The 20,199-nt window shown below is 32.6% G+C and overlaps 1 protein-coding gene across 1 annotated transcript in view; it reads right to left on the reverse strand.

The window, feature by feature from the left end:
- Positions 1-20,199, reverse strand: part of FAT4 (FAT atypical cadherin 4) — a 172,428-nt gene that overhangs the window by 13,558 nt on the left and 138,671 nt on the right. The window contains exons 10-13 of the mRNA XM_022596265.3: positions 12,891-12,995; positions 8,447-8,754; positions 2,373-2,458; positions 978-1,157 (exon numbers count right to left, since the gene is read on the reverse strand). Of these exons, the coding sequence (XP_022451973.1) occupies positions 978-1,157; positions 2,373-2,458; positions 8,447-8,754; positions 12,891-12,995 (679 nt within the window). The remainder of the gene's footprint in view (positions 1-977; positions 1,158-2,372; positions 2,459-8,446; positions 8,755-12,890; positions 12,996-20,199) is intronic.

Here is a 20,199-nt window from a genome sequence, read left to right on the forward strand (position 1 = left end):
TAATAACGTTGTTCTCAATGTTGCTGAAGTTCAAATAAGATGAGACTTGACCATTGATTTTAGCAACACAGTGGTTATTGATCACTTGACAGAGACAGAACAATGTGAAAATGGGATTAACCAAGTTTAAGAAAAAAGGGGGGTGGGGAGAAATAGAAGCCTGAATTGAAATGAGAAAAGAAACACTTTAGAAAGCTGGAGTACTGTTTTAAGAAGGTTTGGGGGGATGGAGTCTATCACATAAAAAGGGGTTGGTCTTTGTGGGAATAAGAACAGTTCATTCAATAATAGTATACAGGGTAGACTATAGGCTGCATGGGAAGATGTGGAGGAGTGAGCTTTGGGAAGTTTTGTTTCGATTGCCCCAATTTTCTGAGCAAGTTAGGAAGCAAATTCATTAGCTGGAAAAAGGATGCAGGAGATGATGTTTGAGGTTTATGGAAAGAACAGGCATGAAATAGTTACTGAGGAAGTGAAAAGTGACTAAACTAGGAGAATATAATATATTGCCAGGCAATAATTATGGCTGCACTAGAGGCTAACAATCAGGAATTTAAAGAGACTATGAACTCTTCAAGAGCAAGGATCTGCCTTGTCCGTTTATTTGAGCCTAGGGCCAGGCCAAGGGAATACGTACATTTATATGTAAAACTATTTAATTTCAAATAGTTTTTGTACATATTATTGCTAACACTTTTATATTACTATGTGCCAGGTTCCTTTCTATGTGATTTACTTACTTAACTCATATATTCTTCACAACTATGTAAGGTAAACGGTATATGCATACATATATGCACACATCCATTTGTTTTTTCCAAAATTTCACAGCTATAAGTAAAAAATTGAAATTCAAAACAGCATAATACATTTGGTATTTTTAGGGCTTTGGGCACAAGAATTTCATATTTTGATGTTCAATCATCATACACTTTTGGTGTCTTTCTTTAAAATGGTAAGAAATAAGGTTGCCATACTGATCTAGGATGCCTTGTGCTGCCAGAGCTTGGCTTGGTTCCAGAGGTCTTCCATTGACTGCAAACTCCATTATACACCCAACAAAATCGTGGCTTTCCACATGTCCTCTCCTCTGAAGGATTGGTTCTAGCGATCTGATACCTCCAACTGTGACTCGATTTGGCTGAATGTCAAGAGTCCTGCATAAGAAAGGAAAGGTACGTGTATTAGTACCAATGCAACAGATTTCAGTAGAATGTTTAGCTTAAGAAGAGGTGACTAGGGACTTCACTGGTGGTCCAGTGGTAAAGAATCCACCTTCCAGTGCAGGGGACATGGGTTCAATCCCTGGTCAGGGAACTAAGATCCCACATGCCGCTGGGCAAGTAAGCCCCATGCCACAACTACTGACCCTAGGCGTGCCTCAACTACAGAGCCCACGTGCTACAAACTACAGAGCTCACGTGCTCTGGAGCCTGTTTGCCACAACTAGAGAGAAGCCTGTGCGCCACAGCCAAGAGTCTGCTCGCCACAACAAAAGATCCCGCGTGCCTCAACTAAGGCCTAATGCAGCCAAAAAAATAATAAACAAACAAACAAATAAATAAAAGAAGAGGTGACTATAATTTTTTCTGGCATGTAGTAAAGCATGGTATATTTGAATGGGGAACATTACCTATGGATGCATGTCCTCTAAATAGATACCTACAGGATTGTTAGATTTTCAGGGTATGAAAAATAACAAAACTAATGGAAATAATAGGTTCAGTTAGTCACATGAGATGTATATAACAATGTTGAGTCTTAGAGAAGGAGCATACTATCGGAAAGAAAATAAAATGCAGTAGAAGTGACAACTTTAATATTAATGTCAGATTATGTTTTTCCTTCACTACAGAGATTATAAGGAATGCCAATAAGTTGATTAAAGCAAATGAATGATGTGTCACTATTTCTTTTTCTCTGTTTGTTACTATTTCTAACAAAATCACTATGTTTTAGGTGAGGTAATGTTGTATTTCACCTTCAGGTGCTATTGAAAAATATCTGCCAATCATTGTCACATACAACTTTCAGAAAATACATTTAAAAGAGGTGGGATACTTATCCTAACCTTCTTGCAGGACCCAGGTCACGTGCAACTATTTCATGAAGCTTCTCAAAGAGGATAGGCTATGTTCATCTTCCCTTTCTCTAACTTTATCCTCATCTGTACCACTTCATTTTTACACCCCTTTTTACACATGTTGTAGACTACTTACTAACTTTTTATTCTACAGTATGAAAATCCCTTTGGAGAAGACAAAATATCTTAAACTTTTATATAATACTGAGCATAATAAAATGATTGTTAAGGTATAATTTCATTTTGAATGTCAAGGAATAATAAAGATCAAACTAAAAATTTTACTTACCAGTCATCTGAAACTGCCACGTTACTAACAGTGCAGTACCCTGGTTCTTGGTTCTCAGAACAAGAGTCCACAGTTAAGGAAGCTGCCTATAAAGCAAAAGAAAGAGATGTTCAGTTTGGATTCTAGTGACCTTGTTGTCCTTTTCAGCCAACACTACCCAGGACTCGTTTCTATATGGACATGATTTTAAAGTTGAAATACATTTTTGATGTAGTATATTATAATATTATATAATTATAATACATGCTTAAATTAGGGGTACATATTTCTTTGATATATCCAAAGTTAAAATTGTGAAATTATTGCATGTAAGAAGTGGGAGGGTACTTTTAAAAATCTCCAGCCCCTTTGTTTTATAGATGAAAGAATAAAAATGTTATTAATGTCTCTTAGGATATCATACGTTAGGTCTGGGACAGCTTCCTGGGATTACAATCTTAAGAAAAATGTTTATCCTACTATCCAACTATTCCAACAAATAAAAAAAAATTAGATTCTGAATTTTCAAAAGTTTATTTCCAATAATATTTCAGTCATATTCACAAAAAAGATTTTGGGAGTATAATATAAATACTATTACTGCAAACTATGAAGATCGTAATACTTGTATTAAAGATAAAGTTTGAGATAATTTAAACAAGTCGATTAGATGCTTTTTTCATTTATAAGAATCATTGTTTATAAATGGCATATTATAGCATATTTATGTATAATCTGAATGCATTATTATATATTGCTATACAGTAGAAACTCACCAAAAATATTTAAACCACAACTAACAGTAACTGTTTTTGTATCCTATGGGATGCATATTCCCCTGAGACAAAAGCCTTCTGTTTAGTAGGACAGATTAACACTCCATTTGATCAATAAGCAAAGTCATCAAGTCAAGGTCACCAGGACCAAGAATATGATGAAGTCAGGGCTCTCTCTATTGGGCAATGGCCATTGGGGATGGCTGTGGTCCAGCTTAAGACCATGGTGGTTGCATAACCAAGTTACTCTGTGCTCTACAAGGCTGTAATGATGCCCCTCCTTTGTTTCCCAGACTGCAGTGAAATTCTGCAAAACTTTGGATATTTTAATTGGTGAGATTATAAAGTTGATATTCAGAATGTGGTATTTCAGAACATGGCCAGTAATTCATAGGAAGAGGCCTAACCCCAAATCCAGAAACACAGAAGGACTGAGGGTTTCTCCTAATGCAGAAAATCAAAGGTTCTACCTAAATTTACTTGAGTACCACAGGACAAGACTAATCCAACTTTGTCCATTTGTATAGCAGAAAAATAAATACTATGAAAGCATTTATAAGAACAATTGTCTTGAGGACAATTGTCTTGGGGCTCCTCAAGAGCCTCACTTACCAGGTTGAAGGAAAAAAATTAGCGCTGTTAAGTCTAATGTGGTTCAGAACTTGGTAGGATCCAGTAATTGTAAAGTCCCTTTAGAGTGTGATCAGTCTTTGGGGGATAATTGCAGTCTCTTCTATTGCCATACTCCCTCCTTCATTTCTCCTGATCTTCTCCAATTTAGTATCAGAGTTTATGGGTGGGGGTGGGGGGGCTCATGAGATCTCATGGTGCCTGGAAAATTCTTTGAGAAGCTCAGGGGCCACTGCTGGGTAGAACTGCCATCCTATGATTTTCAACCTAGACTGGCCCAGCAATATATATTTTTTGTTTACATATTTGGGTTCCATGTAAAATTTTGAGAAAAGGGCTGTTCTGCTAAAAAAAAAAAAAAAAAAAAATTAAAAACCGCTGATCCAAAACACCTTTGAGGCCATCTGCACTGGAATGTGAATTAAAGGCTTAGATTGGTGTCCTGTGACACATCAAGGCATTTTTATGGGTATCATGACATTTGTTTCTAGGTTTTGCTCCTGAGAATTGGGCTGCCCAAACCTTTTAGTCATGTCCAATTTTGTCATCATCCTGTAGATGTGGATAAAATCTTTTCATCATGGTCAATATGTTCTTTACAAATGTAGCAATTTCTCATTGAAAACTGCCCTCCTGGGGGAACGTAATAGATTTCATGGTTCCCCAATGAAGAGGGAGGTGCTAACTAGCCCTGTGGCTCCAAGTACATCATTATAGTAACTGCTTTCCTTTAAGGAATAAAGAGCTGGTATTACAGCCTTAAAATTCCCTTTTAGTACCAGTAAAAAGACATTTTCACACTTGTTCTGTGAATAAAGTTTCTTCAGTAACAACAACAAAAAAAGAGAGAATAATTGTCATTTGAGGTTAATTTTAATGAAAGCAAAGCAAATGTAGGAAACACAGCACAGGGAAGTTAAGCAAGTTAACATTACCTTTGACTTAAATGCAAAAGTATCAGGTTTTCTATCTTCTTTCATTATGTATGGAAATGATTGGTTTCCTTAATATCACCTTTTTATTGATATTGCATATGATTTTAAGGTATTGTCCATAAAAATATATATTTAGGATTTGTAAAAGTATATCTTAAATACTCACATTTCAGAAATAATAAATAGGGCCAATTTATACTTACTGTGCCTCAAATATTAGTGTCTAAATATTTTAAAATATTTCTATAAGTTATTATAACTGATTATAAACTCCAAACAACAAACTCTCATAAGCCATGTAATTTTTTTTGCCACTTTCTCAAATAAGTTATGATAAATACTAATATTTTTAGGGAACATTTACACTTCCAATTCTATATCAAGACTTTCATGTCCTATTTAGTTAACTCTTTCAGTAGTTTTTATTTTTTTTTCCAGTGATCTATAAAATTGAGGGACATTCAATCTCAAAATAGGTATTAGGTTTCCATAATACCATGTATGTTTATGTTGACTATTAATTTAGGCACAATTCCTTTCAATTTACTTCTAAAACAAAATGTTAACACATCTCTATGTATACTATGTAAGCTATCCATCCATTCTAGAGATACTTAAAGTTATTACAAGCTAGAGAGTATCACATGGATATTTATGAATGCTTTAATTAGGGAAAAAACCTTGCATAATAGTATCGTATTTTCATGAATGTTCATACTTAATTTATTTTTTCTTATTTTCTAAAAGCTTAGTGATACAACTCAAAGGAAAAAATACCCGAGGGAAAGTTTTATTTGAATAATAGCTCATTCAATTTAATCTTCAGAGTTAAATGTACCTTCTTTTACTGTTGAATATTTCTACCACTACCACTGTAAATTGAGATATTTTTATCCTGTCTATGCAATGATTCAAAGCTGAGAAGTTAATGATTTTGCCAGTTTCCAAAAAAATCCTTTTGAATCGTAGAAAACAACAGATTCAAAATCCAGTAGGGCCTTATTTTGGATGTTTTCTGAAATAGGGAGAGATTTTTCCTCTGATTGAATTAATTATGACAAGAGCATTTTTTCCACATTTAGTATTATTCAAAACCTCATGACTATGGTGACATATTACAAATGAACTGAAATAACTTCTTTTTCTTTCCCTTTGGGCATATTTCATGGTGCCTCTTTCTCTGTTCTCCCTCTTGCTTCCAAGCCCTTCTTTGATAAAATCAAGTGTTCATGAAGTTTAAGGGGACCTTAGAGGTCACCACGTAAAATCCTCTATTCTATATAAGAGCCCATTGACAACATCTTAGCAATATGGTTACCTTACGTATGCTTGGAGGGCTACGGTGAGTGGTATCTACCAACCCCTTTAGGTTTCCCTTTCAGTATTAGAAAATCATTATGGCTAACATAGGCACCAATCTACATATACACACAAGACTCCACATTTGTCCTAATTTTGTCAGATTCAATATGACTGGGTACATCAATAATCAGGGACACTGGAATTTTCTAAATCCCTATTCTCCTAGAGATCATCCTCTAAGCACACTGGTTTCATATTATGTAGGTGTAAAAAAATCTCAGGCAGAAATGAGTGCAGTAACCTATTACTAATCTGAAAAATTATTCCCAAGATGTATTTGTTATAACTCTATTAAATTTATTAAGCACCTTTTCATACAAAATGTATGCAATTTTAGATATAATTTATATTACTATTCGTGATAATGCTAAAAATGTGGAGATATTATCTTCACATTTTGATTTTCTGTCCAATTAACAAAGCCACCTGAATTACTATCAAATCAGGTCTCCAATGAGTGCTTTTCAATAGATTTTTTACATAGGTTATTTTTAGAATCTAAATGATCTTAATTATAATTATTGTTACTAAATTTTGTTTCATTCTCATTTTCAAAATGTTGGGGTAATTTTATAAACACTTTATAAATTAAATGTATTAGAAAAAAGTTATAGTTACAGATATTAACACCAAGTTCATAAGGAAATGGAAGACAATATAGAATTAAAATAATTCATAAATTTGCACTCCTTTTTCTGTTTTCTCACCTCTCATTATATTCAAATAGCATACATCTAATAATCTAGTAGGGTTCTGAAAGCAACACAATGGATGTGGTGACTGTACCTGATGAAATATCTGAACAGCCAATCTTGATCATGCTGACACAATCATTTGGTCACATTAGGGTTAATCACTATTCTCTTTTTTTCCATAATTGGAAATAGTTCTGTATTTTAAAGCTATTTAGATCTTCTTTAATATAATAAATTAGAGTGGAGGAGAGAAAAGCCATTGTATCTGAGGCCAATTCAACATAGATTTATAGTATTCCTGGAAACAAATGGAGAATTTTGTCCTTTGATAAAGACAACTTGTTATTCATATTTGTCAGAAAAAAATTAATGTTATAAGGTAGCTTCTGTCTTATAGCTTTATGAAGTTGGTAATTATAGAGGGCACAAAAGTTTTGCTTTTAAACCTAATTATGGATCACAGAAAAAGCTAGCAAAAACATGGTAAAAACATTTTCAATATCGCTTCTGCAAGTTGCTTACGTGTAGTACAACAATACAAAGTATTCCCGAAGTTTAGTGGCAAAAATACTTCTCTCATATGATTCATTTCATCCATCTCAGAACTATATAATTACCATATTTTTCTAGCTTGTCATAGAGCCAAGAGGTAAAATTATAATCATTTAGATCCCAGTTTCTTCATTTAAAAAAATTTTCAGAGTATTTATTTTGTTCTTTTGGCTAATTTTTCTTTTAATAGTTGGTTTAATACTTTAACCATTGCATTTTTAGGGTGAAATAAAAATTTTAAAGAGCAGTTATGGTTTTAAAAGGTCAGCGTTAAAATCGAAAAATATTTAAAAATAGTTTTTGTTACAAATTACTTTTTCCCAAATCTTTGATAGTTGTTGAAGACGGGGGGAACTATGGAGAGAGAGTTGGAATAAATAAATGAATAAATAAATAAATCCTTCCATTCTATTACTCTGTATCAAATGTTTTCAAACATTAACATGGAAAAGATATGACGCATTTCCCTTTATGAAGAAAAATACTTGTTTAATGAACACAAGCGCTAAATATGTACCCTGTTTGTTATGAGAGCCATATAATGAAATGGAATATAATATGGAAATCTTGGATATTACTGAGTTATAATTCTGAGAATACTTTAATAGTCAAAAACCAATACTTCATCCTAACACAATTTCATGTCATAGACCTCACAGATGACAGTATACTGAAGTGCTGGTATAATAAGGATTATTACCTACTATACGGAAATCTGTGTTAAGTATCATATTTTACCAGTAATTTCTTTGTAGAAAAGTTTTCCCTGTCTGTTTTTAAGTCGTTTCTTCAATTTGGACAAGGATACTTAGAAAAGCAAAGGAGCCATTTTAAGTAGAGTTCTGACACAGCCTTAAAAATCTGTTCAATATAAGAAATGGAATGTTTATGCACTAGGATATTTTCTTTCCTTCGTTCCCTTTTTGTTTTTGAGATGAGCTGTTTTTGAGTCAAACAACGCTGTCATGAGCAAAAGAAGAATGTTACCCATTTGCTGCTGTAGTTCATAACAAAACTGGACAAATAATGAATACATATAATTGAACTCAATTTGCACCACAATTCATGCTTTAACTTTTCAAGTTTCCAGCCTGATTGACTGGATATTCAATAAAACAAGTTTTAATGTGGAATTAATATCTTACCATTCCTGCCCTCCGGGCAATCACAGTATGAAAATGTCCATCTGACACCTTCTTCATGGTGGTGAGTTTATAGGTACCACTGCCTAAGTTATAAGAGAACCTTAGTCTTTCTTCAGCAATTTCAAGGGCCAAAAACTCAGCCCGGTCCCCTGTCTGGTTGTCATAGTTGTAAAGCAATAAAGCATGACTTTTAATAGTTGCAAATTTGACATAAATATAGTTATTATTGGGGTCCAAGCTGGGAAATTCCATGTATGACAACTCCTCAAATCCATAACTGTTCAGCTCGCAGTGTTTTCCAAAGACACCTGTAAATGAGAAAATTGACAAACTGACACATCACATTCAAGTAAAGTTTTATTAAATGACTTTGATTAAAATATTTTTAAATTACAATAATGTCACATTTTTAACAACTTTCTATTACTCTCCAAAGAATACTGTCTAAATTTATTTGAAATAGAAAAAAAAATGATCTCTAAAGCATATAAGAAATGATAAACTGGTGTAATTATTTTTCTTTGGCCAATATGGAAACATATCTAACTATGCCTCATTTTAAAAAATTAGAATTAGTAGAATGGAGTAGGTCTGAAGAGGTTTCTTTTCTGAAAAACTTTCAAAGTGAGTTTGTCAATCTTTTTAAAGTTTAATATGCTGTAATTTTCAACCAAGTTATTTCCTTCATAATAAACAATTCCTGAAAACAATTTTAATTCAATTAAGGACGGTAAATTTTGTTTTGACCTAAAAGAATCAGTCCCTGTGTTTGTGGTATTTTCAAGTCACAAAATTAAGGAAAGGAATACACTGCCTTTAGCGAAGAAAATAACTGTCTTAAGTTTTTCTCTGTTTCTTGTTTTATACCATCTTTGGGTATGATTTACAGGAGCTACTTTGAAATTGCTTTCTGTTTTTCTGAAATCTAGCATTCCCACTTGTTTGTGCTGGTTCTTTTTCAAGCCTGAAAAGTGAGTTTTACTGATGTTACAATTCTATGCCAAAATTCTTTTCCCACAAATATTAGTAGCCTGTAGCAAATGATCAGAAAATTAACCCATGCCAACACATCATAATTCTTATTAACTTGCAAAGGTTTCATTCCTTCTTTTTGGCTGTACATCTCATGTAAATCCATTAAATATAGATGCAGGGAATTGTTCTGCTAGAAGAAACCAATGTCATCATTTTACAGAATGCTTAAAACTTGTCCAATGTCACAGAACCATGGGAGACAGAGCCAAAATTTGAGGCCAGATCTACTGATTGTCTAGTTGTTTTGACTACACCACATTTTATATCTAAATGTTCTTTAAATTAAAATGGCCTAGAATTTCCTTGTGTCATTTATCTTTCCTTTTTCTGTAAAGGCTCAGATAATATTCATTATAAATGACTAGGAAATCTATATGATTTATTTTTAATCATTAACTAAAGTTAACAAAAACATAAAGAAATTATAGGAATTATATGTATTATATATCATATATATTATATACGGCATATGTTTTATATCATAAATATATCTTTCATAGAGTATTTATATTTTATATAAAACTTATATTTATATATAATAAATTTTCAAGTTTATATTAAACATATATTTTATTATATATATTATTTATAGATGCAGAAAGAGTAATCAAAGTTAAATAGAAAGGAAAAATAAAGCATACAAATGAAGCACATTATTAGAAATTTTTACTGTGTGTTCCCTTAGGTCTCTTATGAGTAAATTTTAATAAATCTATGAAAATATATTTAAAATTTGAATATAAATATATGTAGAAAGTATATACTGGAAATATGTTCTACATTTTATTTAAATTGACACTGTACTTTCAAAAATGATAATATTTTTATAGAATATATTATCTTTCTAACGGTTTTTGTTATTGTTTCTAGAGAAATGTAAATTTTTGTCTTTGAAATAATTTTAAATTATTTAAAAGTAATTTAAAATTTTTTGAAATTTTAATTTCAAAACTGCCCTCCAAATAGAATGCCATGAAATAAACCTACATAAAGGTAAAAATAAATTATTTAAATTACTTTAATAAGAAATATTTTGTGTGTGTGTATGAAGTTATACATATATATAAAGTTATAGCTATATAGGTTCTTCTTTATAAAGTCTTAAGTACTTTATGTGTTTTTATAAAACATAAGCTAAAAAAGTCTAAAAATTAAAAAAAATTAGTCCAAAACAGCAAATCTTTCACTGATGAGAAGGGAACCGGTGTAAAGGTTTTTCCAACTTCAAAATTATAGTTAAGATGTTCTGTTATAGGATGCATGTGTAACTACCTCCAGCTATTTGCCTGAGGCATTCCATCTGCCATTTTTTTGTATGTTTCACCCACATTCAATTTGTAAAGGACAATACTTTCTCCTTTTAATTCTATCTCTCTTTTCTCAAATCTGTATTGTTTCAAGGTTTTTTGTTCTGTTTTGCTTTCTTTTTAAGGCTTCTGTTCCCAACTAACAATGTCTAAGTTTAAATAATGTTTTTTTGCCTTTGCCACTAGAAAGAATAGGGGGGTAAGTGCGCTCAGCCGGCTACATGTGATCTGTCTCTATTTTAATTTACGTTATTGTGCTAGTCCCCTACCCCTGAGGATCTCTGGTGTGGTGAGGAGAAGGTTTATTTGGACACCAAAACACTTCCACCCAACAGGCAATCACTGTTGTATCAGCTACAATGCTGCAACAATTTGCTCTTATTTGTTATCAACTATCTATCTTAAATCCTCATATGTACAAATGGAATGCAAAAGAATCTCTAAAAATGTAAAAACTTTTGGTTCAGTCACCTTGAAAATAATTTTTCCACTTTCCACTCTAATCCCCTTATCTTTCCTTCCAAAACACAAGTTAAAACCATGAAACTTGATTGTGGTTCTCTGTCAAAAGCAGCACCCTTTATTTAAAATGGATAACCAAAGACCTACTGTATAGCACAGGGAACTCTGCTCAATATTATATAACAACCTAAATGGGAAAGGAATTTGAGAAAAGAGTAGATACATGTATATGTATAACTGAATCACTTTGCTGTACACTTGAAACTAACACCACATTGTTAATCAGCTATACTCCAATATAAAATAAAAAGTTTAAAAAAAACAGAGATAATTGAAAGAAAGACATTTTAGGAGATCTAACATTGTGATTATTTCGACCTTGATCTACCTTTTACTGCTTCGAGGGTATTATTAGTGAGAATCTGAAGAAGTTTTAAAAAAGAGAGGTACTGTGAATATCATCCTGGACTGAAAATAAAATTGTGTTTTAGTCAATATACCATTTTGAGGTTGTTTTGTTTTGTTTTCACTGTTTGACTGTAGACAAATCCCTCAATTTCTGGGCCTCAGAACCATTGCTAAAATACAAGCCTCACAATTAGATATTTTTATATTCTGTTTTTCTTTATCATTCTTTTGATATTGTGCTTTAGAACTTGATAGTCATAGAATTACTTGAAAATGAATTAATGTTACATTTACTGGTTACTAGAAACCTGAAATTCTTTTTAAGTTCTATTCTCTACTATACATTGAGATTCACTTTTCAGGTCCACGTAGCACTGTAATAAATATATTCAAGGAAAGACTAGAAAAAAATCCTTCTCCTCTCTTGCCTATGGAGAAAGACAGAGTCTCTAACTACTGCAGGGCCTCTGGAGAAGAATACTTTATTGTGGAGTAAAGCAGCTTTTAAATAAATGGAATAATCACCAACCTATGAAACAAACCAAGTTAAAATAAAAGCTTCCTGCAAAGCTGTTCTCATAGTTCTTGGCTGTCCCAGTGTAGGGTAACATTTGGGTGAGACCTGGAAGGAATCCTTTAATTCATTCCACTACGATGACTAAATATGCATGCATATGAAAAAATTCTTTTAACAATTTTCTTCCTTAACAGAACACATCATTCTGAATTTTGATTAGTTACACGACACTATCTACAAAGCCTATATGAAAACTGCATGTCAAGTTACCAAATCATTCTAACTGAAGTGGTTGAATTAATGCAAAAAACAAAAGTAAAGAAGCAAAAGCAAAATAAAACAAAAACGTTTTGACTAGTCTTAAGGATTTTAGTAGAAAGTGATGTCAAATAGTTCTTAAAGGATTTTTCATTAGATAGGTTCTAGGCTAAAAAGAAGGCATACACAAGTTTTTGAGAGGAAATGTCCTGAGGAGACAACATCAAATTTAATAATCTTTGGTTGATTATTTTCTAGTAATGATCAAAACAATATATTCAATGGAATTTCCATAATTAACAGAAAATATTAAACCTTTGAGATTTTATTTTGCTAAAACCTCCTGTGTAAAACGACTAACATTTTCTTAGTCACTCCAAGACAAGATAAAACAAAATTGCTAAACTGTGCGCCAAAATAGATTGATATTTTATATCAACCACTAAGTTTTACTCACCAAACGGACAATGGCAGTAGTATGACTCCACACCACTTTGACAGGAACCACCATTAAAGCAGGGGTTGCATTCACAGTAATTGACTGGAGATTCACAGATTTTCCCTGAAAAGCATCAAACTCATTTAAAAAATCCTTGCATAAATATATTAACACCATTACTGCATGACCATATGTAATAGTCTATCCTGAGAGAGCCTATCTTTGGAGAAAAGAAATACAAGAACATTTTACTTGACATGAGGACATAGGAATATTATATCTGAGTTCAAAGTCTTATTCAGTTGTCCTAATTTAAAGATGTGCATTATAATATTTAGGAAGTAATTTACATAATCATCTTGGAAGGAACTACTGTTTTCAGGGAAATCACAAATGGTGAACATATTTAAATGTTTTCACTGAATTTATTTTCTCTTGTCGATGCCAATTTTTTCATGTATTATAACTGGAGAGTTGAAACTTCTGCAGTATAATTTTCACCATCGAGATATCCTTAACTCAGATTTCTCAAAGGTAATAATGAATCTCATTTAGCTTATTTGCCAAATTACAATCCTTTCACTCTCAAGAAATATTCCTTAACTTTGACTTACCTGTTGTAAAGTACAGTAAGAAATAAAAAGACACGTCAAACACAGTTTCAAATATTTATGAAAATTTATTCTTGACTATAGATTATATATGTTCTGTCTTTCTTCTAAACCAATAATGCCTAGCAAGCATATATTTCAGTGTATAAAGACTTCTCATACATCATCTTGTTAATTGAATCTGTTAATATTGACTGAGTGCCTATTATGGGCCAGGCATGCTAGAAGATGAAGGTCTGACAGTTAAAAAGCAGACAAGTGTCTTTACATGATGTCTCCACTTTAGTGGGGGAAACTGATCCACACAACAGGAAACATATTTCACAGATGGCGGAGAAGAAGCCTTTGGAGGGTAATCTCTTGCCAAAGAAATTATAAAACTATGGTACAGACCACTGTAACTCTGCTCCCATATCCAGGTTTCAGACATCTATAATTGAATAATTAATCGCCTAGTAGGCAAAACTTAGGGTATGAGGCCAGTCCCATCTGTGTTTTGTTATCGTTGTGATGCTGTGTGTTTTTTTATGCAAATGTAAATTTGTTCTAATATCACTGTTCTATAATAAATATTGTAATCATTTAACATATTTGTTAGAATAGTTTTTAGTTTTCTGATTTGAGGAAATAATGATATTTCTTAATTTCCTAAGAAATTAAGACATTTCTTAGAGTTCTTAATTTCCATTCATTGACAGGAGGGAGAGTTTATTTCTGTAAAGCTATTACCTACTTCCCAGCATGACTGCACTAATGCCTTTATTCAATGTCTCATGAAAGGGTGTAAGTTTTATATGCACAACTAGACCCTGTTGTGCATAGATAATCCATTTCATCATAATAACTATGCTTGAAACACAGTCAAAGTTTTTGTTTAATTCATTTCTGCTTTTGTGGCTTGATTTTGTAGCCACACTTGCTGGTTTGTTTGAAATTATGAGTGTGAGTCAGATCTCATGACACTGCTAACGGTCATACACACAAAATTTTTCCCTTTATAAATAAAATTGGGAATCTCCTTACAAGGCAAAACAGTACAATTTCAGAATACCTTTCTATTCTAAGGGGAAATAATGAAAATAAACAAGTTAACAATCTAGAAGCACAGAAATTAAGTTTTAAGTACTTTAGCAATGAGTCATACTAGAGAAACAGGCAGGACAAATTTATTCTAAGCCCATACAAACTATCACACCAGAGAGATGCTGTGCCATGGGAGAACTCTCTTCTCTGGGTGTTTTCTAAGTGGATTTGTGACAGATTGTTCTAGAGAAGTGTACTTTTTTTCCCTTAATACAATGCTGATACCACTCAATAGAGAATGAAATAAGACCTATTGACTATACTATTGATTATTTACCTAGTATCAGGAGAGTCACATCCCAGTCCTTACATTTTTTCCACTGTAAGATTATGCGTAATTTTCACATGTGCCGTTGTACTAAGTAAGGTTTTATTTTCTTCTTTTCCTTTACTTTTTTGAAAATTTCTTTTAGAGTTTTGTTAAAAGTAGCATGTATTAAGAATATAGAATAATATTCTTTACAGGTATGGTCAGTATAACCTTCAAGTTGTGAACACATATATGTAGGTTACAAAATCACAAACTTCACTTCTTGAAGACTGGAAATGGGGAACAAAGGCTAAACAGTTTAGCGGGTGTGGTCATGTACACTTACTCAAGTATTTGGACCTATGTGCTCTCCAAGAACAATGTATGACTATAAAAACCCAAATCATTGATCCTGTAAATCTCAACTCTCTACTTTTTTGAATCTTATTGGAAAAGACCACCTTGAATCTTGGTTTCTACAGCAATAACAACAAAGAAATTTAGGGTTTTTTAAAAATAAATATATAAAAGGGTTATTTTATTTACTCCTTACAAAATAAGATTTTAACACAGACATCTGAATTTAATTCAAATACAAACTATGAGCTATTTCAGTTAGTCCAAAGCAAGAGGTGGAAAGAAACCCAAAAATAAATATGACTTACTCATGTGTTAAAACATACAGTGACTACATAAATAGAAGCAGCTACAAACTGAGAAAATATTAGTTTGAGAATGAACGTCTTTTAAGGAGAAAGAAAATTCAATCTTTCATTTGACATTTTATTTTAAGCCAGAGTTTTATCTTCATATTTGTCAAAAATTTAAGAAATGAATTTTCTAGGGGTTATGCAAATGAACTTTTTGTTGAGTTTGGGTAAAATAGTATTATTTGTTGTTGTTAGAGTATGTAAATTATTTACCATTCAAAACTTTAGTTTGAGTACTCCATTTATTGAGTAATATTTTTATTTTACAATTAGTAGATTTCAAAGAGGTTGCCATACTAGATTCCAAGATACAGTTTGAAAACTCAATGTTGCAATTTAAGTTATTATTAAAAGAACATTTTTTCTTACATGTGAAGGAAAGATGTCATAATTTTACTTAGAATCAAAAAGCCTTTAAATGCGTATTTCTAGGGTTTGAAAAGTTTATGCTCTATTACCCAATTAGAAGTCAGCAACAAATTCTGTATTGTTCTGCACACATCTATGTTAGTGGCATAATGATTATCAGAGAATGCAGCAGTTTGAATTACTCTAACATGCTTCTGGTACAAACAATCTGATGTGTTGGAGCACCGTGAAACAAAATTTTGCATCATTAACTTAATTAATGCTGCAAGTCAATTAACAATATTTGTCAGTGCCTTGAGGCTTGGAAGTATGCTGATAGGACTTGCACAGAGAAAGGCATTTATGTCTCCTGAACTCAAGAAGCCTTTTTCTATTGAGATATGTTAACTGTCAGAGCAGCTGTTTAGAGGAATAAAGTGATCTCATTGCTTTGACATTCATCAATTAATGGTGTTGATATACATTATTTATTATAGATAGAAGGAGATATGCTTTCGGAAGTGTAAGCTCCTAGCACATGGAGAATGGGAACTGGTGAAGATGAAAGTGAATGCATAATAGGAGGCCAAGGTAAATCCAGACTTTTCAAGATTACAGTTTAAACTTACAGGAGAAATTTAGCATGTGTCTTCATGTTCTGGGGCAGAAGGTGTGATGAAGTGTTGAACATAAATCGAATCTGATGTGATCATCTATGATATTTTTGACAAGGATGTATATTCAAGTTTCACTTATTGCAATAGCACATTTTAATGTTAAGTTAGGTATAATTGTGCTAAATTTATTCTTGCCTGTTAAATTCAGCCACCCTATGGGGATATGATGATTTCTGATATCCCATAGTCTGTGTAGGCTTCAATTTAATAGCTTAGATCATATATATGTTAGATCACCACAAGTAATACTTTTGCATGTCTTGTGTTTATACACAGAGGAGAAGGAAGACCATGTGGAACTAACAAAGTTCATTTTATATCTAAATTGATTATTTTATTAGCAAATATAATTCCATAATACATATACGCTATATATTCTGAATGTTTATGCTTATAGGCTTTTTTATTGTTTTAATAGAAAGTAGCTGTTTTTTGCATGCTATGTAAATGAAAGGCACTATGAAGATAGCTCATCTAAATATCCTGATCAATTAGCATTATGGTTTTTCACATGGAAACAAAGCAAAAATATTATGCTTAAATGAGGGTCGCTAGTAATAAAACCAAAAAGAAAAAAAAAAACGGTCTTACCTTCGTATTTTAAAACACACACAAATACAATCTCAATGAGACTACAAATGATTATATATAATGATACACATAATATCTACAATATGCTTACAAATACACACTTATTTTCCACAGAAATAAGAAGCTTTTAAGCTACTAGAACCTGTTATTAATGCTTTAATAAGTTAATGTATCATTTGAGGCAAACTGTGTAATTCCACTCTTGGAAATAAAATTTGTTTATATTCCTTGGTTTCCTGATCACATGATCATTGACAACATTAATATATGACTGCTGTGATTTTAAAAGAATGACTCTTAGTTACAACTCCCATCTTCGTGAAAGCAAATGTTTGCCAAGTTTCTTGGTAAAATTACTATGCACAAACTGTAAATAACTTTACGGGCCTTTTTATACTGTCAAGTGACATAAAAGTGATGAATGGACAAATCTCATCCTCCCCTGACATACTGGGACTTACTAGAGAGCACAGGAAAACTTCTCCTTGTGGGAGTACACTCCTGGCATTACTACAAATACCACACCTAAAATGCATCCAGATGTGTGAAAGTGAACAGGAAAGGTTAAAGGTGCTATGAACTAATTCTGTTATGAGAGACCAGGATTTAGAAATAAGTTCCATATACATGCTGCCCTTTATAACACCATTCATTACTATGAAGGATTTAATGCAGGGTGTACTGCAAACAGAAAACCTGGGAGCAGGAAGACAAATGCTGTGTGGTTACTGACTACAATTGTGCTTTCTAATTAGTGTTCTATTAAATGCAAGAAATTTTCATTTGTTTAGGAAAAGAAATATTAGGTCTGTAGTTATTAGGCTGATGTTTTCCTCCAGGGTTCCCCGAACTTCTGAGGCATGAATAATATGGAAGATATTTTCTTTCAATTTACTGGGTCATATTGACAGTTGATGCAATTTCTTATACCATTAAACTCCGTGAAAATCTAGACATTAATTTTTCACATGTTCTAGACTATATTAAAATTTATTCATCTTTTCTAATATACTCTACATATAGCTAATCAAAGCTTCATTTAGTGCTATTAACATAAAATTAAATTATAGGAAAATGTTCTTAACAGTGAAACAGGAAGTGATTATAACAGAAAATGAAGTCTCAGTATTTCTTTTCTCAGTTTCTTTTTGGTTCTTTTTCTAGTAACTAAGAAAAACCCACCCAAAATACAAGTTACACAAACAAATTAGTTTTCTCTAAAGTCATTAAATAAAAAATATTCTTATTCCATATTTATTATGTGACCCTATAGCCACAAACTTGAAAATAAACTTAAAAAAATAAATATATCAGGAATATGGTAGCAATATGATAATAACTATATCTCTTCATATCTTTTTGTTGTAATCATTCCATAATTTTCATTTTTCTACTTGCATCCTTACAGGATGTTCTCCACAAAGATCCCCTGTTGAGCTAATATTTAACCACTCTCTGTGGGGTGCTCTTAGGATAAAGTCTCTCAACTTGCATCAATTCATAAACACTCTTCTAATCTGTAGCACAATCTCTAGCTTCACATGAAATATTCAGTTGTGTGTGTGTGTATGTGTGTGTGCGTGTGTGTGTGTGTGCGTGTGTGATGGGGGGCAGCAGCTGAGAATTATTTTAATCAGAAAGTTTATAATCTCTCACAGCTCCAATTTGCAATGCCACTGATTTTAAAAATCACTGAAAAAAAATGCAGTGAAAGTCCACAATAGTAAATAGAGTATAAAATATAGGTGCTTTGAAATAATTCTGATGATCCAAAAAAATCTGAATACAATACATATAGACTTTGAAGAAGGCTTCACTAAGGCACTAATACTTAATGTTAACAGAAGTAAAATCTAGCCAGAATGAATAGTTAAAAATTCATTCTGTGAGGCACACTTGTGCTTAAGTATGAATTTTGTTTTATGACTTATTAGCTCTGATTGGTTCTTTAAGATGTTTTGGTGCATTAGCTCCACCTTCCTGAGTCAGGTTACCTGGTAAAGACTAGCTGGAAAAAAGTAACTCAAAATGATACTTGAGAGATTACCTTTCCAAAGAACATTAAACATTTACAGACATTTAAACAATGCATTCCTAATTTAGTGTGTGGGTTAACAATTTGTCAGCATGGCTTTTCATATACTGTTTTCTGCAAAACCAAACAAAGAAATAAAACTATCAGACTTTAATTATCCGCTAGTTTTACTGGATGGACTTTGCATATAGAATTTGGAAACAAAGAATAACATTAATTTAAAAATGTAAGATTTATATGAAGCATTCAATTATACGTTTGTTTATATCATTCCTGATCAATTGGATTATCTCCAATTATGCAAACAGGGACTAAAGTGAGCTCTGAGGAGGGACCGCATGTAAAATTAATACATTACTTCAAATGATGTCCCTTAGAGAAAGAGGTTATGATCCCGTTTTTGGCAGCTCTGGGCCTAGAGTCACCAGAGTGTAGGCTCAGCTTCCTACAACATAAAATAGGAGCAGTAGGAGGATCTTTCTATGTCAGATACTCTCTGTTGACACCCAGCTCCATTCCATCCTTCTGTATTGCAGGGACTGGAAGTTGGAAACTATCACTTTTTCAGACTCCCTTCCAGCAGGACTCAGGTTTAGCTTCTGCCAGTGGGTGAGAGTTGAATGATATCTGAAGGGTGACAGCAAAGCAGGGACTGTTCTCCTGGGAATCACTCACTGCAGAACTGCAGTGATGATCAGCAGTGGTTTCTGGAAATACCCGCAATGTCTTTACTGCTGAGGTTATGGGTGAATTTTCCTGACCTTCACTCTTATCCAGTTTGAGGATTCCAATACCTATCTCATAGGCTTTTTGTGCGGTTTAAGTAGAATAATGGGAAAAAAAATTCTTAGAAGATATCACAGGCCCACTAGCAAAACTCTCTAGCAAGTGCAGATCAAAGTGTGATGAGACGTGACAGGCATAAAAGAGCAGAGGCTCCGGAGTAAAGCTTTTAGTCAAAATTCAGATCACTTTCTGTGCCATGCTGGAGGCAAGTTATCTCATCTCCAATCTCTCTAAGA

The sequence above is a fragment of the Delphinapterus leucas genome, chromosome 5 (assembly GCF_059928025.1).
Source record: "Delphinapterus leucas isolate spDelLeu-1000000601 "Yukka" chromosome 5, BTC_Dleu_Yukka2, whole genome shotgun sequence".
Taxonomy (NCBI): Eukaryota; Metazoa; Chordata; class Mammalia; order Artiodactyla; family Monodontidae; genus Delphinapterus; species Delphinapterus leucas.